This window comes from Capsella rubella, unplaced genomic scaffold (genome assembly GCF_000375325.1).
Source record: "Capsella rubella cultivar Monte Gargano unplaced genomic scaffold, Caprub1_0 scaffold_7, whole genome shotgun sequence".
Classification (NCBI taxonomy): Eukaryota; Viridiplantae; Streptophyta; class Magnoliopsida; order Brassicales; family Brassicaceae; genus Capsella; species Capsella rubella.
The window spans coordinates 5,663,614-5,686,965 of record NW_006238917.1 but is presented as its reverse complement, the minus strand read 5'-3'; the positions used below and the strand labels follow the sequence as shown (position 1 = coordinate 5,686,965).

Here is a 23,352-nt window from a genome sequence, read left to right as displayed (position 1 = left end):
ATTACTGGCAAGTCTTGAGTCTTGACATATTCATTCGATCAAAAGGTTTATTAGTCTTAATACACTATAAATTGTGATTGAATCTAGATAGTGACAGAGATTAAAAATGTATTTTCTGTATACAACTTAGAACGCACTTATTACAGACAGAGAAAGCAGAAGATACTTTTTCAGCTGGTCTAACATCAAATAATTTTCACACCAAAAGGGTTTTTCTAGATTACAGAAAAAGTTGCTGTAGTGATGAAACAGCCTGAGCCGCAATCAAATCCGCAGAGATTCCCATGTTGTTATCACAAACATCCTTCATGAAAGGCTTATATGACACATTTGACACTGACCAGTTACTATCTCCTAGTCCATAACCGTTTGACACAAACCCAATCCCTTGAACCGCATAGCTAGCACATCTTTGATGAGGAGGAGCATAGCTGGTCCATTCATCTCTAAACAGATCCATCTTGAAACCCTTGTCTTTACTAAGCATGGCTCGAGGAGACGAATCATCGGAATCTTCTCCCAATAGGACGTGAAGACAACAGCCTCTGCAATAGCAGCCCCTTCTTCATCTAACCTTTGTTGTTCTTCCAATCTCTTTTGCTTCTTCTTCTCCAGCTCAGCTCGAATGGCTGCAGAAGTAGCAAGTGCTTTCTCCAGACGCCTCTTTTTCTTCTCAGCTTGTTTGACACGATCAAATTCATCTTTACCATGTTTCTTCTTCACTTTCTTAATGACTGGCTGAACTTGTTTGCACACCGTACGATCCATATTTGCTTGCTTTACATCTATAACTCTATAATCTTAACTAACTAAATGCATCTAGAGGATTTCAAGAACTACAGCCACTCTGGTTGGTATACAGGAATACCGCATTGTGCGGGTTACACAGTCCCAAATAAAAACAACTGGAGACAACTGAAGGGAGAGGTTATAAGAAGAATTTGCAGACTTATCATTTGGAATCATTACTCCTCCTTCCCCACACCCCGTAGACACTACCATTTTCTGCAGTGACGATCACTAGATTAGCTTAAAGTTGCAAAGGAGAAACACAGAAGCCTATATGCAAAACATCAATCCTAAAGCAACAGCCAAAAAAAAAATATAGCATTAAAACTTGTAGAAGCTAACACTAACAATGTAGATGCAAAACATGCCACTTTATTCAAGGTAGCATATTCACGAACAACCCAAGATAAGATATATCACACAAGCTAAAACCTCAAGAAGCATCAGTTGGACCAAATTTAGAGTGCGTAAGAGTGGCTGAGAATTTAAGTAAAGGATGAAAATACAAGGCAATCAATAGACAGAGACCAGATCTTCCTAAGAAAACACATGTTGCACCATAGTTCAATCGTCTTACTAGGCTTAAACCCCATAATTAAGCATTAAAAATCTGAGGAGCAAATGAAAACAAGCAAAAATAGATATAACTTTGACAAAAAGTACAGATACAAAGAGCAGAGGATAGATTCAAGAAATTGGATCCAAGACCTCTACAACATGGCATAGAAGCAGCTGCCTCAAAAGAACACTCCACTAATTCAATTGGATCATACAGAGAGATGTACTTAGCTTTCTGGGAGATCCAGAAGAAAACTAGAACTTCTCATAGAGTTGATGTTACCTATCATCTAATCATAAAAAGGCACGTGGCAAATGATGTTTAATAGGCAAATTTTACTAAAAGCAATTAAGGTCGGTCCAAGTGGTGTGTAACTAAACAAAACTATTAGCAACAGTAACAACAATCTTTAGAATTCTGAATGATGGATATGCATAGCTAGTGAGCACAACAGCAGTAGCTTTTGTTCGACTGAGAGATTTCTTTCGATCCCAACTTTGAAACACACAAATGAATCCACACACAGCGTTTTCAAGATTAGTAGTAGTAGCAGTGCTCGGGGGGCTTTTCAAACGAGTCTTCGTCTTTTCCACATGCGCAAGTTATTTTCTTGTATACTTTTGATTTTTCAATGGATTTAAAGCTTCAAGTGTCGTCGCTAAGACACGTAGCAAAATGGGACACCTTAATCTTCTATTATATGCCATTTGGAAATGGACATTCTACAAAACGCGTGAGAGTTTTAAAAAAAAATAAGTTTATAAAAAAAAAAGAACATAAATCACAAATAATCATATCATTTTGGTTAGGTCAAAAATAATAATAATCGTCACTTTGGTTGGTGGAGTGGCCACAAATTGCTAGCATTCGTCCACGAATGAATCTTGACTTTCTTACAAGATTAATATAAAACACAAAGAATCAATTGTGTATTAGGAGAATGTGTGATAATGGACTGATTAATTTAGTGGGTTAACGGTTACTATTAGAGCTTTCGTCAAAAAGCGTACCGAACTTCCTATTTTGTGTAGTGAATAGAAGAAACTGAAAGCTATTTGATCAACTCACCTTTCTATTGCACTTTTGTGTCGTTATCTAATTATGCCTCCACGGCCACGCCACCTCATCCTCTCTCCCACTTCTTCAATAACTCAATAGTTTATAAAAAAAAAAAAAAACCAAACAAGAGTTATTATGGTGGAAAGATGACAAAAGGGTGAGAGTCGTGAGACAATTGCATATGTCTTTCGGCGACCAAACACTTTTAATTAATTCTAAAACTCTTTCTAGATAACTCTGAAAGAAACCCCAAGAAAAGAACACTAAAATGAATGTATTCATATAATTTTAATCAAGTGATCCATTTCCTTATCTCTTGGGATTATAATTGGATAGTGTCGTTGGAGTGCACATATAATAACTTCCACTTAAGAATTTGGTGAGCGCACGAGGAAATGTTGTGATGTATCCACTTATATATTAGTCTTATTTGTGATATATATTGGACGGGCACGTAACACGTAACACGTAACACGTTTAAATCCCTTTTCCTTTAAAAGTCATATCTCTTTTATGATCTCACCCGCCAAGTATGGTTTTGTATATAATGGAACTCTCGAGCTAGCCGTCCATATGTTGTTTGAGTATTAATATATATGTTAAGGCAAACCATACATCCTTTTCCTATTATCTAAAATAAGCGTTAACGTACGTACGCTTCGCAACCACTTTGTTTCATACGAAACTACTCGATCGACTCTATGGTATACATCAAGTGAATTGTTACAATCTTTATTTTTTGTTTTTTTTTTTATAATCTAGAATTATGTCCTAACACGCAACGAGTGCGTCCAACCTCCACGAGAGAAGGGGCCATACTGTGAACGTAAAAGCGTACGTAACTACATATATATATATAGTGCGAATGTTGATCTACGTGAAGAAGAAAAGTCCATAAACATCAGTCTAGGTGTTATGTCATTCTTATTTTATTTTATCAGGTAAGAAACATTTCACTTCATGAAATATAATTTTTTGCTGGTTACATACATAAATAAGCAAGCATTTTTTACTAACAGCAATAGCTTATGTGTTATAGATTATAAACACTGTACGCCAATCGTCTCAAATGAGTGCAGAATTGCAGGAAAATAAAGCGTGTCAAAATCAGAGGCTAAGTTGTATAATTAGATTAATTTTCTAGTATTAAAATCAAAATATTCATTTAAAAATCGAAATCGGCATATATGATTTATCCACATAGACCCTCATCAGATGATCATGATAGAGGAGGGACAAACACAAAAATTGGGATTTAAAAAAACTTTGTTTGATTTCTTTTTTATTTTATTTTTTTTAGAAGTCAAGAACTCGATCCGGAACCCAAGCTCTTTTTGTATGATTTGATTCTCCGACTTATCTCCTTATCTAACTCTTCATTTCCTCCAACCTCTTCCAATTCCTGCATTATCATCAATTCAAATTCATTTTTCTGAACAATATCAAGAGGATTAAGAAGAATCACAGCTAATTAAATATATAAAAAAAAACTCGCCTTAGGTCCAAGAAACAACCCATATGGTACACCATTGAATTTGTCTGTGTGATGTAGCTGCAACATAAACCATTAACACGAGACTAATAAATTACCGATAGAGAGTAACGCATTAATACAATCAAATACTAGTACAGTAGTAGTATAGTACTAGTAATTAAAGATTTCTATTTTGGGAAAGGAAGCGTTTGTATAAACGACAAGAATACGAGTGATATTAAGTAAACCTGGTGAGCGGCGGCGACCTTTCGTAAGTAAGGAACGTCGGCAATAGGACCTACGGGGAAGCGCTTGTGCACCAGACCATCGTGGACAAACATGTATGCGATCCCAAACACCGTTATTCCCAACCCCTGTTTCCAGGACGAGATCGTGAGGCAGACAACAACAACCACAACCAACATGTATGAGCTAAATTAAGCCACCAGGTCTCATTTGTGTTAATGCTGCCAAATTCGTCACTTGTCATCACTCACATGTAGCCTACTAGTATTCTATTTTTTATAAAAAAAAATATAACGTACTAATAACGAGAGAGCGACACAAAATCCTGCTACATAGATACGTTAATTAAATTCGTTTTAACGTATGATCTCAGTCCACTATTCGAGAGTAATTAAATAAAAGTGTTTCCCACTTTATCAACTATCTTAATAAACTAATTGATTACTATTAGTAATTAGTGTGATATTAAACTAATACTACACTATAGTACTAATAAACAAATAGGCCTATAACTAACCATAGAGAGAGTCAGAGATCTTGGTAGTTGTTTAAGACCAATGAGTGAGAGGGAGGGTGGGAGGACTTACGGCGCCAAAGCAGAGACCAGGAACGAGTCCTTTATTGAAGAATCCATAAGAGAGCAGCCCAATTGCTGGAACTGCGTTTACTATGGCGAACACATCGTTTAACTCAAATGCTCCTTCTCTTGGTTTGTGATGTGACTACAACACATAAAATCAAATTTAGACTGCCGGTTTGAAAACACTCCAGGGATGAGAATTAAGACTTCAAAATCTGAAAGCAAACCTCGTGCATGTTCCACAGAGAAGCATGCCATAGAGCTCTATGAGCCCATCTTGCCCAGAACTCCATACCAACCTGTTCGCATCCAAATTAATTGAACCAGAACTTGTCATGTGAATCGGGAAACAGCACAAACTGTGGGGATATATATATGAGCTTCTTTACAAGTTTTGGAACTTACAGCAGCACCAACAGAGAGAGCAAATGTACCAAACATCTCCAACATTGAGATCTCACCTCCCTGAATTTAGAAAAACAAAACGAAGTGAGATTTTTGGAATTTCGGATCGATGAGAAAAGGCGATACTGGAATTGTAAATGATATTACAAACCTCCATTTGCCAAGAGAATCTGTAGTAAACAGCCATAACGGCCATGGAAGTGATACCAAAGCTCGACATCACGGCAGCGATAAGATAAGTAAACCTCTCCGACTTCTTCCTCTCCAATTTCTCAGCCAAACGCAAAGCGAGGTACTCGGGGTCTATGGCGGTGGAGCTAGTGCTCTCCTCCGGTCGCTCATCGTTCTCAATCGGAGAGAACTGTCGCCTTTCGTCGACCACGTAACAGACCGAGAAGCCTTTAAATCGGAGAGACGGAAGGGATAAGGCAGAGGATTTCGGGAGGCGGAGGCGGAAATCGGAGGAGAAAGAGCGGAGGAGAGGTTTGAATGTAACGGCGGTTGAGAGTCCTGCCGCCATGGAAGGTGTGCTTCGTTGAGAGGACCCTATGTGAGAGGGAAAGATAGAGAAAGATGTGGTGTGGTGTAAATGGCTAAATGCAAGTGAAGGCCACAATTTTATTTATTTATTTTTGGTTTTGTAGCAAAGTATGCTCCTCGCTCTTTTTATGCCTTTTCAAAACTAGTTTTTTTCTTTTCTTTTTTTTTTTTTTTGTGGAATACCTTTTATTAAATAAAATATGCAATTACAAGTGAAGGACGGTTCAGTTTCGTGTGACTGAAATTGCCCTCAAGTATTATTTTAATCTACCCCACCCTTACTTCTTATCTAAATTACATTATTGCCCCCCTTTTTATTCTGTTCGGTTACTTTTAGGCTTATTTATTTAATTGATTTTTTTCTATAATATGATAAGTGTATTTCTTTTGATTTTTTGGTATAATAAACCAAACTACCATATTCATTTAGGAGCTCCTCATTTAGTACCTTTTTTTTTTTTTTGTTATGAATCACATTAATTTGTATATGATAATTTTCAATGTAATTTGTTTACTAAAAGTTTTAGAAATGGAAAAAGTAAGCGTATAATAAATATAGTAGATTTACTGTCTAATTTTAGTTGATCGGTTATTCTATACCTTAGTTTTTTTTTCCAGAAAGTATAAACTATTTTTTCTTGTGGAGTGTGTATATGTTGAGGACGCAACATCACTCCATGTGGGAGACTTGTGTCATGGTTGTCATAGTTCCGTGTATTGCGTGTGTAACATTTTGTTTTAGATCAGTTTCTTCGAAACGTCATTTTGTTATAGTTTTCGATACCATATAATTATGTAATTCTAGTAATATGTTTGGACTGGTCCTTCAAACGTTGGTCGAAATGGTATAAACGTAAAAGCACACAAACACAGCGATGGTGGTGAGAGATTGAGAATTGAAAAGACAAGAAAACAAAAAGTTTGGCCTTCTAAACAAGAGAACGAAAGGAACGCAACAAGTTACATCCATTTATGAGGCTGATGATACCATATGGGCTTTTTCGACGTGTCATCTTACTATTCGCTCATACATATCCTCGTAGTATCTTTGTTTTTTGGTTTTCTTTCTTATAATTTTTTTATTCTCTTTTTTTGGGACCCCAAAATGTAATACAGAAGGATACAAATCTCGACATTTGCAACTTGGGGTCATAGACCTTAAGTTACACTCTTCTGCTAAATGCTAATGTTATGAATACATGGTCCATTTAGCCTTTTAACCTTTCGCTACAACAGTATACATTCTAAGTTATCCCATGTTTAATCTTTTCATACAACGCATTGGCGCTCGATATTTGTCCCGCTCTTTGCTGATGCTGGTTTTAGCTTGATTTGGTACAGCTTTGGCCACAGTTTCCCCGTTACTGCAAAAACAAAATTATATGAGACGAGGCCGAGTGATCAAAAGCTCAAGGAACTGAGAGCAAGATTTATTACCAAAGAGGCGTTGCTTGTCGCTGTCCCATGCTATGCCATTCAAGACATCAATACCCTATAGTGCAGACAAGATTAAGGTAAGGGAAAACGACTTTTGGATATTACTTATTAAGAGAGACAAAAAAATTTGAAACTTCAGATTCCAACTCACCCCATGTCCAGATCTCAGCAATCCTTGTCTGCGAAAGGATGATCAATGGTATAAGAAGAAGATAATCAATGGTATAACAGCAACTTTACTGTAAATAAAGACATGTTAGAAGAAACAATAACCTTAATTTTGGAAGCAGTATCCATCCAAGTAAGGATCCGTCCTTGGGTGATATTCTAGCAATACAATCAGACTGCAATAGAAAGATACACATCAGCCTAAATGATAAACTCTCTACAAGTCTTGTCATTACGACATCTCCAACAGCAAAATTTATTTTCCCTGATAAAAGATCTAAGCAAAACAGCGATCCACCAAGACCTTCTTTCTGATATTCTCAAAGAAAGAAAATGAATGGAGCAACTGCGCCATTTGGCTTCACATATTGAAATTTTGCAGGCCTAGTATCACATTTTTGTAGTAAACTTAAATTGTTCTATAAATTTATGTGGCCATATTCTTTCAGATGCCATGCCACAATTAAAAGATCAAAACATCAGAAACAGTTGGAATACCTGCCACACGTTTGCCCAAACTTCATTGTTTATGTACTCCAGTTCATTAAGGTAACGTACCTCACGGCCATTAAATTTGACCGTATGCTTATCAGTAACTGCAGAGACGAGACACCATAAAACGCTAAATCTACCGTCTATAAAATTAGGAAGTAAGTGGCTCAAGGGAAAGAAAACTTAATGAATGTAAGTGAGACACCTTTCATAGTTTGAGGGTCCATCCGGTATAGTGTAGAAGTGCCATCACTTCCAAACAACACTTCTCCATCGGTAGCCAGTCCCCATCCATCTTTCATATGATGTATAAAAGGTTTTACCTACAGTGAGATCACAGGCTTAACATAACGTAGTATGGGGATACTAGTCCATCATGAAGTGGTAATGCATTAGCACAAGGTAACTTAACTACAACGCCACAACAAAAGAAAGATACAAATAAGAAACTCAATTATTAGACATGAATACTCATCTCCAGCCTATGATAGAGATCTTTCCTCTGATTTCAAGAAACAAAACTAGCAGAAAAAGGCGACAAAATTATAGCAAGCAGGTTTACTTAGACGAGTTGCTTGACCGTGATGATCAGTTAATAGCTGAAAAAACAAATTATGCAAACAAAAAGAGTATATGAGAAGGGTAAGAGCAGTACAAACTTTTCTTAAGTTGTGAAGGTCGTATGTGAAACCCGTGTGGGTCAACCAAGCGACTTGAAAGAGACTACAACAGATAATGGATCGGTGAATCAGAACACTCTTTAAACCGTTGATCGTGAGTTGGGAAATGTATCCATGTAAGACAACAAGATCCTAGAAACAGAACCACAACCAGGAAGCAGAAGAAAATTCAAAAGATAAAGCCCACCTTTCACCAAGGAGTGTTAAACCCTCTCCAAAGTATGAATCCTTCATTTTTTCAAGAACTTCAACCTACACCAGGGAGGGGGGGGGGGGGAAACAAAAATTATCACAAAAATCAAAATTCAGTGCTTCAAATAAGGCTTATGTGCATGAACTCCAGAATGCTGGTCACACGGCTGATTAAGAATTCAATTTACAAATTGTAACATAATTGCATTCTCTTTTGCAATTCAATAACACAGAAGCCTCTTGTTTCATCAAAACCACAAGATGAAACCATACCTTTCCTGTTCGTAGAGACACTTTCCTCACTGACGACTGTAAAGGGCCGAAACAAAAACACAGAATGGATCAAAAACTCGAGCATCCCATTGACAGCAAAAATAGAGAAATGATCTACGAATAGATTCGAAAGAGTAAAGTCAATGCAAGGCGAATCAATCACCTTCCCGTACAGACCAGTGGATTCGAACAGTGTATCGTTTCCCGAATAAAGAAGACCCTGCGGCGGAGAAGCAAGAATTCAATTTACTAGTCTTACACTCGAGTTTGAAAATGAAATGACAATTCAATCCAAGGGAGAAGGGTAAACCTGAGTAAACGCGTCAGGATCGTGAGGAAACTCAGCAACTACTTCAATTTCATGAATCCTATGGGAGAGATCCAACGAACCAGATGGTTGTTGACCCCAGCTGTTGAATGGCATAAAGAATAGGAAAAGGACACCGGAGAAGAAAGCAAGAGGAATCATCATCATCGCGATCCTCTTCCGGGAAATGAATCGGCGAGAAGAAGAAGCAGGAAGTGACTGAATCATGGATCGCTTCGTTTGCCTTTTATAAGGCGATCTAGTCGCCATTAAACCTCATCCGCCGTCGTTGTGGAAGATGGAAATTTGCCGTTTGTCAGATTTGTTAAGTTTAATTCGTCGCTCTGACCAGTCTTTTTGGCAACGTATTTTAAGAAACACATTTTTGTCATTGACTCAAAGTGTTGTTAAATTACCTTTTATGTTTAAAATTGGGTCAACAAAAATGAAAATCCCAAACTATTAACTTTTTTTCCATAGCTATCTTCCACGCATAAAAATACATGATTAATTTAATTTAATAATTCTTAATTTTTAATTTACTTTTTAATTTTCTTTTACATGGAAGGAAGATCTCGAAGAAAATATAATATGGTTTAAACTTTAAAGGGTTTTTGACAAATGTATATATAGGTTATCAAATTTATTCGGATTCTGCTAAACTCGATAAAAAAGATTTTTAGGAGCCAAGGCGAAAATACAAAACACATCAGGAACAAGCTTTTTCACTTTACTATTCTCGATGCAAAAGTGAATTCAGAACTTTCATGAACAAACTCTTCTTCTTATTGTCACAGAGCTACAGTAAACTTTTCAAGGAGAAATCAACTTCAATAACCCATAACAAACTAAACAGAGTGAGTCGCGGGATTCGATTTGAACGCTATGACAAAGGTTTTCAATTATGGCACCTCTTCATAAACAAGATAGATTGATGCACTAAGTTTTAACTTAGGACACGACAAACACAAAATTATGATTAAAGAACAAAAATCCAGATGTCAAGAATTGCCAAAACTTAACTAAAAAATACGTAACAATACTAACTTCTTCTTTTCGCCTCATTCTTCAACATTGAGGACTACTTACCCGGGTTTCTTACCCCTTGGTTTCCCAGCCGGCCTTTTCCCTTTACCGGTGCCCTTCTGCCCATTCCTACCGGGCTTGCCTCCCCCACGCTTCCTAGCATCACTCTTCATCCTCCTATCCACTCTCTTCTGTCCCTTCCCAACCTTAACCCCAACTCCTTTCTTAGACACAACCAGTTCTTTCCTAGGCTTCCTTGGCTCTGCTGCTTTCTTGTACAGCTTGTCTATCATCTTGTCCTTTGAACGGTCTGATATATCCGCCGTGTCAGAAATCGTATTTGCCTTCTTCCTCACTTTCTCCAATCTTTTCTGTGCAGCCCGCTTCTTTCGTGCCTTGGCCTCGGCCACCTTCTTGGCTGGACGAGCATTTATCTCTTTGAACTGTGCTTTCATTGCATTGACTTCTTCTTTCGTAATGGGTTTCATCGGTTGTCTGTGCTGCTTCTCATCGTCCAAAAACCATTTGGGTAAACCTTCATCTTCAAACATGTATTTGTTATATGCATCATCAAGCATCTGTTCTCTCTGCTTCTTCCTTAGCATCTTCTTGGCACATGCCAGTATCTCAGCCTTTGTATGAACATCATCATCTGAGGATGAATCAGAGTCTGAATCTGTGGCTGGTGCAGGGACTACCTCAAAATCGGCTTCCTTCTTAGAGCTATTGGGCAAGCTCTGATCACTTGCTTTTGACGCCTTCTGCTTTGACTTGTCTTGTTTAGGAAGATTTTTGCTCTTTTTCTCAATTGGTGCTTTGTCTTCACCGTCATCTTTTCCCAAGTCTCCTTCTTCCACGGCTTCTGCAAATATATCCTGACTGAACCACTGGTTGGATATTTCCTCCTTTGTTTGGGTCTCCCCATCATCAAGTGGTACCATCAGTGGGTTTGCCTCATCCTTTTCTTCATTCAGATCTGAATCGTAATCGATCTTCATTTCTTCATCTCCATCATTATCCTGCAACAACAACAAAAAAAAAAAGTTTAGCTCCAAAATTCTGTTCTATCCAAGAAATTGGGGTAAGGAAGAATAATACCTCAAGCTTTTCAGCATGCGCCTGCCTAGCTCGCTTTCTTTGCTTTGCACTTCCTTCTTTCTTCACCATATACCGCTCATATGCCTCATCAAAAATCTCTTCCATTTGTTCAGAGTATCTGTAATATTAAAAAGACAATAAGATATAACTACAAAAACGGCAGCAATGAATGCAGTTCTAGAAGCAGTACTATATAATATGCAGAAAGGAATGGGGTTAGAGATCTTACTTCTGACGTTCTTCATCAGAATCTAAGTCACTGTCTTTGTCATCATCTTCAGCTCCATCACCACCGTCTTCGTTCTCACTGTCATCGGCATTGACATTATCATCTTCGTCATTGTCAACTGCCATTAGATCTTTCTTTCCCTGTAAAGAAAATAAATGAAAATCAATATGTCTTTACAATCTCATTCAGAATGGAACCAGTATATGTTCAAACAATTGAATGATAAGATGAGGTGAAAGGAGTATACTCACACCTGTGAAACAGTAATAAACACTTCCTTCAAATACCATCACTAAATAATAAATAAATAATTGCAGAGGTCGGATACAAAAATGAAGTACCTTGATAGCAGAAAGAGAAAACAATTCATGGTCAACATAACCATCTTCAAGTACATCCATCTGTGGACCAGTCGCCTTCCGGGCCTTATCCTGGCAAGATCATATTGAATTTAGTAAAGGAAGTACAAAGTCTTAGAGATCCATCACTAATGCCACTGCCTATAACATAAAGACTTGATAAGTTATAATCAGGGGTTAAAAATAACCTTAGCCCTTCGTTTTGCAAGAATCTTCTTTGCTTGTTTCTTCTTGCGGTCGACTGCGTTTGTCAGCTCTTCCAATTCATTGAGTAGTTTATCATCATCATTTTCCTCATCTTCCTTTCCCACATCAGGCTCCGTTTTAGCAACTTCCTTTTTTTCAGGAGTCAGAGCTTTCCTGATTTGCATTCGCCATCTACAACATGGAAGGGAGTTCAAGGTCCATTAAGCAACAGATATAATTTCATGGATGGATAACAACAACTGATAAAGTCTAAAAGACTAAAACAAAATCCGTAGTTTCCTTCACACCAACCCCTGACATTCATGGACACCCGCTCACCCATTTCACAGATTTTTTCAGAACAGCCTAGGTTAAAAACTTAAAGTGGTAGGGAAACCGTTCTTCACCCAAACTAAGTGATTCTACAATAGCCGTATTCATTTTTAGCAAAGCTATATCACGTTCCTGGAAAAGCTTAGAAATAAACAAGTGAGACTTAAGAGATTAAAAAGGTCCATGATGAGGCAGTTCTTACTTTAGGAGATGCTTGAAGTCATTCTTCCCCAAAACAGGAAGATCGTCACATAGAATTTTGATCTGGAAAACAGGAAAGTAGAATTTTAGTCTTGAAAAAAGGAAAAGATACCAGCGTGTGGAGGTCATAAAACCTCAATGAATAAAATATGGCAAATTAGAAATGGTACCTCCTCTGTTGTCAAATCATGTTCCTTTAAAGGTAGCGAGGCTTCATCATCAAAGGATATGGAAGTTACCGTGCCAAGGACCTCAAGAGGATTTTCGGACCAAATGAAATCAGAAGCAGATGCAACTTTTCTCAAAATGGACTCTCCATCCTCATACCTGTATGTAATTTCCAGTTATAATAGCTCATATAAAACAATGAAAAATAGAAAAAGGATAGTGGATGTTGCCTACCCAAGACGGTGTCTCTTCTGTTTTGATCCTCCAAGAACATCCACCACCTACAAATACAAGATACAAGTTTAGGGAAAAAGGGAGTTGCACAAACAGGTCCAAACAACATATAAGACACAATGATCACCTTTCTCGTGGGCTCTGGTGCCTCCTTAAAGAGGTATCTATAATCAAGAAGACGGGGATCAATCTTGGCAGGGGCAGTGTATTTCAAACCCAAAATATAAGTTTCTGCAGATGCGGAACGACTAGCCGGCGGTTTAAACACTTCGACCTTTTCAAACAGCTGTACCAAGAAATACCAATAAGAAGACAAAGAAGAAGAAGGGACAATAATCCGCATGAAAAAAAAAAACAAAATTAAAGGAAGAACCAAACAGTACCCTCCCAAGACAGAAGAGTATAGAGTTGTAATCTCGAGACCTGAAAACCTAAGAACAGAAGGCACAGAGAGCAAATAATTAACAAACACATCACTAGATGTCACGAGATCAAGCGCAATGCCCAAATTGAATATAGCAATCTAGAAGTATATATATTTATATGTGAGAAGCATACCTTAGTGATTAAATTCCCTTTCTGAGCTAAGAACTCAGTGGCTAACTTGACAGAATCAATAACCAAAGCATTTTGACTCATAGCCTCTTGAGCCCACGCACCACCAACATTAGGAGACCCATCGTGCAGAACCAGATCAAATGCCCTAACACCATGCTGCTCCATCACTTGCTTAATCTTCGATCTACACTCAGACTTTGTGATATCCTGCTGGATAGCAACGCAGCCACGCACGGGGACAATGGGAACAAGATCGATTCCGAGAACGAGGCTGCCGACGGGAACTTTCTCGACGGCCACTTGCATCCAACCACCGGGGGCGGCGCAGAGATCGAGAACCCCCCTGGAAGAGTGAAGAAAAGAGTACTTGGCATCGAGCTGGAGAAGCTTGTAAGAAGCTCGAGAACGGAATCCACGCTCCTTAGCGAGACGATAGTACTTATCCAAACGATGCTTTCCTTTGACCTTACCCATGGTGAGCTTTTGCTACGGTTTCGTTTCTAGTTCGAACACGGCGGGAGAGATTGATAGAGAAATAGCAATCGAGGAGGAGAAGCTAGGGTTTAGGGTTTTACTCCGCCCACCGTCGTTAACTACTAAAGCCTTTGCTTCACAGAGAGGCTTCCAATTTCTATCGGATAGGCCCTTTAATCTCTTTCTTATGGGCCTCTTAAACAGCCCCTTAACTTGTTTTGAAAGGAACAATCGATGGAGGAAAATACTTGTTTTGCAATGGATGCTAATGTTAGTATTATTGTAGAATATTAGGTCCGACATCTATAAACCAAGTTAGATAGAATTTGTCAATTTGAGATGGGATTGTTTAAAGTTGACGACAATACAGAATACGGATAAGTAAATTCCCATTAACAATGAATCAATCAATAGAAGGCAGACTTGGTCGCTCCACACTTCTTTGAACTTAAGCTTGATACTCAATTGGACAAGAAACCAATTTCCATGACAGATAGAAGAGTACGAAAATGACAATTTAAACACTAATCCTGAAACTACAGGATTTGTTTGTTTAAGCTTTAAACCATAGCGAGTAATTGATAGATTATAAATTCCTGATTCGCATTACACAAACAGAACTAGAACCCAAACCCAAAAAAAAAACAAAACTGTCTTTCCATCGTCTTATGATGACAACAATTTTTTCAAGGTAACCCGGAACCAGATGGTGCTGCAGCACTGTAACCGCCGCCTGCACCACGGCCAAAACCTGGCCTACCACCACTTCCCTGCCAACACAAGCAACAAAACCCTGTTAGACAAATCTCTTCATCAACTAGCTAAACGGCTATAGATGAACAAGGCTCAGTAAACTAGGGAGTGATGGTAAGTAGAAGATTTACTTGATAAGTTGGCTGGAAATCAGCTGGAGCTCCAACCTTATCACCCCCAAAATCACCACCTCGTGGACCTCCACGGTATCCATCACGATCACCATACCTGGGACGGTCTCCATCTCCGCGAGGTGGTCCTCTGAAACAAAAGAGGCCAAAACCATATCAGAATTAGACAATCCCTCAGACCGGACAGGTCAATGGATTAAAGATGAAATTACAAGTAAAAATACCTTGGGCGATCACCAGGTGGGCCACCAAAAGGACGGCCAAGGGGCTTAGCAGACTTCTTCAAAGTAGCAGGAACAACATCAGAAGGAAGGTTAAGATAAGTTCTCAAGAACTCAATCCCTTCGTTGGTCAGAAACCAATAATAATGCATCCACGCAAAGGTCTCCCTAACGTACTCCTTGGATTTGAAACTCTGCATGAGCTTGATCACTTGCAGGTTGGGTACATCAATCAAGGGATGCTTTGGGAGATTGAAATCCTTCTTCGCAAAGCATACTCCTTCTGCAAAACCCATGAGGATATATGATCATTAAGTATCCACACTAACTCTTTCTTAGGACAACTGAGAACAATACTACATATAATAAACCAGTCAGCAGGTATATATAGCAATGTGTAATAATCTTCAAGATTTGAACTTGTGAACAAACCCTTTAAAGCTACATTATTCCCAGCATTTCAATTACTCTGAACCTTAAGAAAACACTAGTTTCATATCTTCGGCATAACCGAGCTGAAAGCAAGCATAAACCCTATTCAATCTAAGTGAGTCTCACTACAAGCTGCAGTTCCCTAAAACCCTAAGAAAATGTAATTAACACAAAATTAAGAAAGCTGAAAAATAAAAGAAGGATGCATTTTGCTCACAAACCTTTGAAAAGGTACTTGCAGATCTCTCTGCGGTTGTTCTCTGAGATAATCTGATAACAAGATCACAATCAATATACTAAGGATTGAATCGTTCCATAAGACAGAGAAGCAGATAGTGTCTATTACATACCATCGTCCTGCTTGTTGGTTGAGTGAGCTTTCGCTGCAAAGAGAGGCACTGAGCTTGAGCAAAAGGGAATTTAGGGTTTTCTGTGGATAAAAAGACGATTACATTATATATTATGGACTTGGGCTTCTATTGGGTCGATGTTTGTAATAACTGTTTGCTACAAAGGCTGGCCTTTAAATAGTCCGGTTTGATGGATAACCGGTTCCAAATTAGATTATTGACCCTCGCAGTTAAAATTGGAAATTATGAGAAGAATACAAAATCAGACTAAACCGGATACCAGCGACGGACGTCCCAACAAATCACTATTCCCAAACTCCAAGATTAAAAGATGATATATATACAGGACATATGAGTTTTGAGTCAACCTTTAAAGTTGGCGATTAAAAGAACTGGAGCTGTGAACTTGTGAGTTGAGTCAGGAAGACAGCTTGGTCGGGACAAAAAATATGGTTTGTTAAACAAAAATGTTCACGGGCGACCAATGAAGTTGCATGTCCGTGAACTCATATGGAAAATACAAACGAGAAGTAGCATTTTTGTATTGGCGACAAAACCAAAAAAAAATATATATATATATATATATATATATATAGCATTTTTGTATATCAACTTGACTACATATTCTACTTTCATTTTTGTCAACATTCATGAATGCCTACTTGTTAACCAAAACATTTAAATATTTTTAACATTGTGACTGACCAAATACAAAAGTAGCATATGTTAACTAGAGGCATAAATCGATGGTTCCGAAGTAAAGTCTATCATCTGCAACAATGAGCAATGAGATTGTCTAAGGCCATCCTTAATGGCAGTATCTTAGAGGGAAAATTTGCATAGGAAAGTATCAAAATGGTGCTCAAGATGTTGAATCCAAATCACAAGTGTTTTTTTTTGTTTTTATAGTAAACCTTATGTTTAATTTTGTACATACATTTAGAATAATAGGAAGATATAAACTAACAGACCCGAAGACCATGTGGACACGAACATGGCTCTCCCATCGCTTATTCCAATTGATTCTCTATATTCCCTGCCTATTAACGTAACTCTTCCCTCTGTCTCTGATCGAGTCAAATCATACCAGGCTAGATGGTACATCAAATATAGGATATGTTTTTCTTGTGACATTATGTGAAGCTCATTGGATATCGAGAGAAAACAGTGTTCATAATAGAACAGTGCAGAAAACGAGAGAGAAATGTACTACAAATCTAATTAACTTATACACAAATAAATTGCTTGGTGTATAATGTATATATACCTTGAAGTCTGAAGGAACAAAGAATAGCCCTTATACAAATTTAAGCAACAAACAAAAATAACCAATTCATCTCTTGGAACCCGAAATTCTTTTGAGTAAAACAAGGAAACACAAAACACGATAGAGTACGAAGAAACCTAACAACACATAAACATTAAACCACCTCTGTCTCTCATGAAGCCCTTTCTTGTCTAACACGTCACTTCCAGTAACTATGCAGCTTTTCACTGGAGCTTCCTCAAACCAGACCAGGCACTTGTTGACCAGACACGAGTACTCGTTTATCAGAAGTGCGTCCAACGCATACTTGTACATCGAGAAGAAGTACATGAAGAGCCAGTACTTAGGGAGACTCTCTTTAGAGATGAAGTAACCAGAGAACAAGAAGAAAGCCGCCAAAAGAATTGTCACTAGGGATGTTCCAGCAATGTAGTTAGGTGCGAGAGAGCTCAAGAAAAGCACAAAAGAGTTTGCCATTAGGACAATGATCCAGATCACGAGCACAAAGTAGGCGAAAGCTTTCCATGAAGGACAGAGACCTACAAGAAAATAGAGTGAGACAGAGTAGATGATCGCGATGAGGAGCAAGTAGGGCAAGAAAACCAAGGTGGTTGCAAGAATGTGAGAGGAGAGTCTGTAGAGTCCGCTCGAGGTTTCTCGGAGAATAATCGGTCGTTCATCAATGAATATCGGAAGCGTTTGGGTAGTGGAGGAGAGGAGGAACGTGAGGGTGAATGCGAAAAGGCCAAATCTCTTCTCGATTCCTTCTTTGCCAGCTCCGATATTTAGGTAGATAGTGCCTAAGACAAGGCCAACTACAAGAGCTTCTAAGATGTTTGTTAAAAGCAACTGCCTCGTACGGTATATGATCTTCCAGAATCTTCCATAAAGAAGGCTTATTTCGGTAATCCTCGAGCTTTTATATCTAACAATGCTCTGTTTTGTGTTCTGTTTTTTACTTTCAGGGCAGTGGTCTAGGAGAGCAATGTTAGCGTTTTCGTAGGGATCATGGAGGTTCTGAAGTATTTCCATAGCGTACTCAAGAGAATTCAGCTGAGGAGGAACTGTGAATCCATTGGAGAGCAAGAAAGCTTCGAGTGAGTCAAGCCTTCCGTGGTATACAACGGTTCCTTTGGAAAGAAGTAACACCCGATCGATGAGAGATAGGATCTTGAAACTAGGTTGGTGTATTGACAAGATCACGACACGTTGTCTCGACGTAGCAATAGACTTGAGAATTTGAACGATATCGGAAGCAGATTTACTGTCTAAACCCGAGGTGGGTTCGTCAAGGAGCAGAAATTCTGGATCGTGAAGAAGACTTAGACCAATCGAAACCCTCCTGCGTTCACCACCAGACAAGCCTTGACTAAGTCTTGTATGTGCAAGATGTGTTAGGTTTAGCTCTCTGAGGAGAGAAGCAACGACATTGGAGACTTTTGGAGGGTCTTTTGGGAGCAAGAGGGAAGCGGAGAAAGTGAAGGTCTCGGAGACGGTGAGGAGAGGGAAGAAGGCGTCGTGTTGAGGAACGTAGGAAGAGATTTTACGGTAAGAAGAAGGGTTAATAGGGACGGAGTTGAGGAGGATTGAGCCTGAGGTTGGGGAGGTTCTTGCGGCCAGGATATCGAGAAGAGTTGATTTTCCGGCACCGCTAGGGCCAACAATGGCGAGGATTTGGGAAGGATGAGAAGTGAGACTGATGTCTCGGAGGATGTAGGAAGGTTGCTCCGCCGTAAGGAAGTACGGTGGAAGAGGTTTGGCGTAGGAGATGGAAGAGGTGGTTAAAGTATATGACTCCATTTTTTGGAAGAGATGTTTAAAGGCTGGAGAAGGGAAGTGAGTATCATAGAAGAGAATTTATGGATGCCTTGAGTTTGGAATGTTTTGTATTTTCCATTGAAACTGACATTTTTTAAGTCTTTTTTGGCTTTGTTTGTTTTTTTTTTTTTTACTTTTTCGTGAGTTCTTTTGTCTTTTCTATCAAATTTGGATTATGCGTTACATAGAACTCATCGAATATATTTGTGACCAAGGGGTGATGTGTAACAGTAACACAACGAATGCAATGGCGAGACAAGTGAGAGTCAGGTCGGATTGACATCGAAATTAATATACTGTATCGAAGAGTTCTTTTTAGAGATTAAAATCCAAATAACTATTCCAAAATTAAGATGGAGCTACTAGTGAGAGGTGGTTCAAGAAACGAAAATACATACATACTGTATACTCTCTCATTAATAAAGCTTGCTAACCGTTACATATATACACACACACACATTTATTAAAAACATGTAAAGATGAACCAAATGAATATGTATCGTATAGTGAATAGTGTATTATAATGTTAAGAAATTGAGAAGAAAAAATCCAAAGGAGAATGCAGGTAAGGTCACGGGGCTGCCGACTAATCACTCTCCCATGCCTTTGTATCATTGTTACACAAAATATTGCACATCACCTAATAGTCTATTTCCCAATTTCTGAACCTTCCTTCGGTTGGCACACACATTGCAAAAACATGGTTCCAATTATATATTAATGATGTGAGAAGGAGTTTACAAAAAAAAAAAAAATTAATTGCATATTTGCATGCAAAGATATATGTAGTTGTAATCCTCCAGAGCTATAGATTTTCTATTAATATAGAAGATTTCTTAATCAATTGTTTCCTTGAAAACTAAGTATTACCTAAAGTTGATTATTATTAATTTTTCTTCTACCAAATTCCATATCTAAAAATGGAATCTCATGTAGAAGACCATTGATGGGAAAAAGAACCTAGAAAATTTTCTCTAGTAATATAGAAGATTTCTTTGAAAACTAATAGTATTACCTAAAGTTGGTTATTATTTTATTTACCAATTGTCCAATTTTATGATTTAACTATCTAATTTCATTTATATTAGTGTATTTTTCATTTTTATGCATTCCTTTGAACATTTGTCTTGAGAATGAAGATTTCCACATGTATATTCGGAGAAATTTTTTTTCTTTGTTGTAGCTTGTTGTAACAATCTCGTCTACAAAGATGAGTAGCTTGTACCACGTCTACGGAGAAAAAAATTTCTCTTTGTTGTACCTTGTTTGGTCTTTGTGGCTTTTGTGGGTGCCTACTTCAACGGTTTCGTCAGCTTTGTTCTGTTCATGTGCGTGTTCATGTCCTTCTTTGGTACGGCACTACAAGAAAATATGCGTATTGCGAAGGAATTTTGCTAGGGAAAATATTCCTAACAAACTTGTGACGACTTTACTAGGACATTGTGAGTACGACAACACGCCTCGTGACTCCTCGCAATTTTGCTAGGGTACAACTCCTCGTAATTTTGCGACGCAATTGCATCAAATTGCAAGAGATTACACATCCGTCGCAACGTACTAGCAAATTTGCGAGAAACTAACTAGGCAATAATATTTACGGTGCTTTTTCGAGGGATAAAATATTTATTAAATGATAATATAGATGTTGTCGGAATTGGATAAATCCCTCGTAGGTTGGTTGCAAATACCTAGCAAGATTCCTAACAATTTCGTAGCAAAGTTAGGCGAAAACATTTTAAATAACTTTGAAAGACTTGTCGGGATATAGTTCAAACTTGAGTTGGAAATTGTAAGACAAGATTCTTTTCTCCCGCAAATTACTAGCATTTCCCTAGCAAATTCGTAGCGAAAGTTAGGCAAAAAAAAATTAAATGACTTTGACATTGTTGTTGGGATATAATTCGCACTTGGATTGGAAATTGTGAGACAATACTTTTTCCCCTTGCAAGTTCCTCGCACATCTCCCTAGCAAATCCATAGCACTCGTTTTTATTTTGCCTATAAATAGCAAATGCTTGATGAACTGAATTCATAACTCAAAACATATACAAAACACAAAGTTTTTCTAGAGAGAAAAAATTCTTCAAAGCGTAAGCCATTTGAAACAATAGCTGGAAGCAGAGAGCATGAGATATACGCAATACGACGATGGATGTACAATCATAAAGATCTGGTGACCGGTGATGTGACGAGGAAATTTTGCGATGGTTTACGGGGGTTCATGTACCACGCTACAAACCAATCTTTTGCTCGTGAAAACCTTTTGCTCTTTAATGTGTTGTTATCCTCGGTGTAATTTTGAAGGAAGAAGATAACCGATTAGGTTACACATATGTTGGGCTTTATGGGCCGATTGGATAATTCTTTAACCATGTTAGTCGATATAGCACGGTCGGTCCTCGATGACAAAATAAAAGATAAAAAAATAAAAAAAGAACGGTCGGTCCTCAAAGATTTATCAAACAAAATCAATGCTTTTAGTTTCGTTCGCATTTACTATGTGACTTTCAACATGTATGTTTGATTTTAAGTATAAAATATAATTTTGTTTCGTATTTTCTTTTCAGTCTTGTTGGCTCTACTGTATTATCCAACTATAGCAACATAGTCATCCTTCTAGATGATCTAGACACTAGATACTGTCCGACTAGCTAGAGTGCATAAAAACAACACTTCCTTAGACACTAGCTTTCGTAGTTGGCAAAATTGTTTTAAACATGTGTACATTTTCATGTCCATATATGGTTGACGATATATTGTAAGCATGTATACATTTTCATCTCCTAAAAGTTACCCTTTTCATCTTTTCTTTTGATAAACCTTCTTTTTACTACCATATTATCTTCTCTTTTTCCTTGCGAGCAAATCTTTGAGTATTTTATTGTAGTAAAAACGTTCTTTATAAATGTTGAAACTTCAAATTACATAAGTATGCGAGGCATGCAATAATGACATTTGTTGCAAATCTATCAGCTTTTATATAGGCCATCACAGCTCTCTATAAAACACAAACTAATCTCCTCATGTTATTTTTGGCAACTTTTTTTTTGGATTTTCCACCAAAACAAATTAAAGTGAAGAGGACAAAGATATTCTGATTAATTGTTTACCAAGCACAAACATGAAGAACCCATCAATCTTATCGATAATCTGGTTCTAATTTGGTCTAAAACACTTTGGGCAGAATAATTACCGGAAAAAGAAGAAGAATAAAAACTCCAAAGATTTAAAACATCGTACTTAGTTTGTTTGTTTAAGAAACCAATGGGTTCCTAGGTATGTTATTTGTTCTATACATTATCTTCACATGTAACGTGCCTCTTTAACAAGAATATGATTCCCTTTTGTTTCATGCCCAAACACAACTCAAATCCGGGAATTTAAGTCGGATCAGCGAATTTAGTATACGGACCACACACTTAAATAATGTTAAACCGGTTCACTTCCAAATATAATAAAAGCTATAAAATTAAAACTAGAAATACCTTTAGTAAACCGCACAACATTGTTGTTGGATTGGATGCTTTAAACAAAAGTTTTGCCTAAGAAATTCCTTTTAATTAGTCGACTTAATAATGTTATATTATTGCTTTAAACATACTAATACTTCTTATAGTGGACACATTAAAAAAAAAATACATTGATATACTATGAAACGAATTAAAGAATACAAGAAGAAAAGTGAAAGAATGTGGAAATGGGAACGTAAGCGAAAGTGATTGGAAACTATGGAATATCCGTTTTTCCCCCTTAGACATGGTGGAAGCTGACGCTGATTACTCTACTCTTTCTATCATTTTTTTTTACTGTATAATTCTTTTAGGTGTTTTTAAAAAAATTGTTAAGAATTCCACACATACACACACATATATATATATTGGGCAAAGAATTCCACATGTATATAGTATGTAATATGGTATGAACATGCAATATTCTAATTATATTGGTTGTTATAGTTAATGAAACTGAAATTGGTTTTGAGTTGGTATGTTGCTTCATCTTTTTCAGTATATACTTTTACATTTCACTGATATCTATATGTTTGTGTGATAAATATATATATATATATATATATATTAAAATCCACCAATAATGATTGAACTTTATTAAAATGCTAAAGAGGGATATAAAAAGCCTATGGGTACAACATCAGCTTAATTAATATAAGTCCAAATTAACCATCCAGAAGGAGGAGTAAATAACATTTACAAATGTTTTCATTGCGCCACCACCTTAAATTCACATATTCTTTATTGTTGATTAAAAAGAAACATTTAAGTATGTAAAATTTTCATCTCTGTATCAAACGACCA

The 23,352-nt window shown here is 37.5% G+C and overlaps 5 protein-coding genes and 1 pseudogene across 6 annotated transcripts; all 6 read right to left on the bottom strand.

The window, feature by feature from the left end:
* Positions 1-100: 100 nt before the first annotated feature.
* LOC17878755 lies at positions 101-1,915 on the bottom strand (annotated as a pseudogene).
* A 1,611-nt stretch (positions 1,916-3,526) lies between these two features.
* On the bottom strand, positions 3,527-5,798 carry LOC17877995 (beta-carotene 3-hydroxylase 1, chloroplastic). Of its 2 annotated transcripts, XM_006284119.2 has the most exons (7): positions 5,264-5,795; positions 5,113-5,172; positions 4,935-5,006; positions 4,715-4,849; positions 4,130-4,255; positions 3,903-3,959; positions 3,527-3,809 (listed from the first exon to the last, which is right to left on the bottom strand). In XM_006284119.2, the coding sequence occupies exons 1-7, from the start codon at positions 5,630-5,632 to the stop codon at positions 3,711-3,713; spliced, it is 918 nt and encodes a 305-aa protein (XP_006284181.1). In that variant the 5' UTR covers positions 5,633-5,795; the 3' UTR covers positions 3,527-3,710. The 2 variants fall into 2 exon arrangements, with proteins under 2 accessions (XP_006284181.1, XP_023635435.1); XM_023779667.1 differs by lacking the exons at positions 3,527-3,809; positions 3,903-3,959; positions 4,130-4,255 and adding an exon at positions 4,262-4,348 and having other exon boundaries at positions 5,264-5,798.
* A 941-nt stretch (positions 5,799-6,739) lies between these two features.
* On the bottom strand, positions 6,740-9,552 carry LOC17878909 (glutaminyl-peptide cyclotransferase). The gene is made up of 11 exons (XM_006284084.2): positions 9,205-9,552; positions 9,058-9,114; positions 8,895-8,930; positions 8,617-8,681; positions 8,409-8,472; positions 7,955-8,072; positions 7,756-7,853; positions 7,363-7,433; positions 7,241-7,268; positions 7,090-7,144; positions 6,740-7,016 (listed from the first exon to the last, which is right to left on the bottom strand). Exons 1-11 carry the CDS (start codon positions 9,469-9,471, stop codon positions 6,922-6,924), a joined length of 954 nt encoding a protein of 317 aa, XP_006284146.1. The 5' UTR covers positions 9,472-9,552; the 3' UTR covers positions 6,740-6,921.
* A 459-nt stretch (positions 9,553-10,011) lies between these two features.
* On the bottom strand, positions 10,012-14,130 carry LOC17878576 (putative rRNA methyltransferase). The gene is made up of 11 exons (XM_006282498.2): positions 13,594-14,130; positions 13,419-13,466; positions 13,163-13,321; positions 13,036-13,082; positions 12,804-12,960; positions 12,635-12,696; positions 12,102-12,291; positions 11,896-11,985; positions 11,555-11,694; positions 11,326-11,443; positions 10,012-11,246 (listed from the first exon to the last, which is right to left on the bottom strand). The coding sequence occupies exons 1-11, from the start codon at positions 14,065-14,067 to the stop codon at positions 10,287-10,289; spliced, it is 2,445 nt and encodes an 814-aa protein (XP_006282560.1). The 5' UTR covers positions 14,068-14,130; the 3' UTR covers positions 10,012-10,286.
* Positions 14,131-14,535: 405 nt separating this feature from the next.
* On the bottom strand, positions 14,536-16,345 carry LOC17879068 (40S ribosomal protein S10-1). The gene is made up of 6 exons (XM_006282653.2): positions 16,323-16,345; positions 15,955-16,034; positions 15,826-15,874; positions 15,176-15,455; positions 14,952-15,081; positions 14,536-14,837 (listed from the first exon to the last, which is right to left on the bottom strand). Exons 2-6 carry the CDS (start codon positions 15,955-15,957, stop codon positions 14,754-14,756), a joined length of 546 nt encoding a protein of 181 aa, XP_006282715.2. The 5' UTR covers positions 15,958-16,034; positions 16,323-16,345; the 3' UTR covers positions 14,536-14,753.
* Positions 16,346-17,161: 816 nt separating this feature from the next.
* On the bottom strand, positions 17,162-19,099 carry LOC17877549 (ABC transporter G family member 4). Its single transcript, XM_006283348.2, has one exon. The coding sequence runs from the start codon at positions 19,019-19,021 to the stop codon at positions 17,288-17,290; it is 1,734 nt and encodes a 577-aa protein (XP_006283410.1). The 5' UTR covers positions 19,022-19,099; the 3' UTR covers positions 17,162-17,287.
* Between the last annotated feature and the right edge of the window lie 4,253 nt (positions 19,100-23,352).

What these genes read in the sequence shown, in the direction of transcription:
- LOC17877995 (XM_006284119.2), bottom strand. Translation starts at nt 5,632, where the DNA reads ATGGCGGCAGGACTCTCAACCGCCGTTACATTCAAACCTCTCCTCCGC. An exon ending in GATTCTCTTGGCAAATGGAG is followed by an intron (nt 5,173 to 5,263) that starts GTTTGTAATATC and finishes TTCTAAATTCAG; the next exon opens with GGAGGTGAGATCTCAATGTT. An exon ending in AGGTCGCCGCCGCTCACCAG is followed by an intron (nt 3,960 to 4,129) that starts GTTTACTTAATA and finishes TTTATGTTGCAG; the next exon opens with CTACATCACACAGACAAATT.
- LOC17878909 (XM_006284084.2), bottom strand. Translation starts at nt 9,471, where the DNA reads ATGGCGACTAGATCGCCTTATAAAAGGCAAACGAAGCGATCCATGATT. An exon ending in TTTGGGCAAACGTGTGGCAG is followed by an intron (nt 7,434 to 7,755) that starts GTATTCCAACTG and finishes TTTCTATTGCAG; the next exon opens with TCTGATTGTATTGCTAGAAT. An exon ending in TGCTGAGATCTGGACATGGG is followed by an intron (nt 7,145 to 7,240) that starts GTGAGTTGGAAT and finishes TCTGCACTATAG; the next exon opens with GGTATTGATGTCTTGAATGG.
- LOC17878576 (XM_006282498.2), bottom strand. Translation starts at nt 14,067, where the DNA reads ATGGGTAAGGTCAAAGGAAAGCATCGTTTGGATAAGTACTATCGTCTC. An exon ending in ATGATTTGACAACAGAGGAG is followed by an intron (nt 12,697 to 12,803) that starts GTACCATTTCTA and finishes CCTGTTTTCCAG; the next exon opens with ATCAAAATTCTATGTGACGA. An exon ending in GACTTCAAGCATCTCCTAAA is followed by an intron (nt 12,292 to 12,634) that starts GTAAGAACTGCC and finishes TCCATGTTGTAG; the next exon opens with ATGGCGAATGCAAATCAGGA.
- LOC17879068 (XM_006282653.2), bottom strand. An exon ending in CCACCTGGTGATCGCCCAAG is followed by an intron (nt 15,082 to 15,175) that starts GTATTTTTACTT and finishes CTTTTGTTTCAG; the next exon opens with AGGACCACCTCGCGGAGATG. An exon ending in ATTTCCAGCCAACTTATCAA is followed by an intron (nt 14,838 to 14,951) that starts GTAAATCTTCTA and finishes TTGTGTTGGCAG; the next exon opens with GGAAGTGGTGGTAGGCCAGG.
- LOC17877549 (XM_006283348.2), bottom strand. Translation starts at nt 19,021, where the DNA reads ATGGAGTCATATACTTTAACCACCTCTTCCATCTCCTACGCCAAACCT.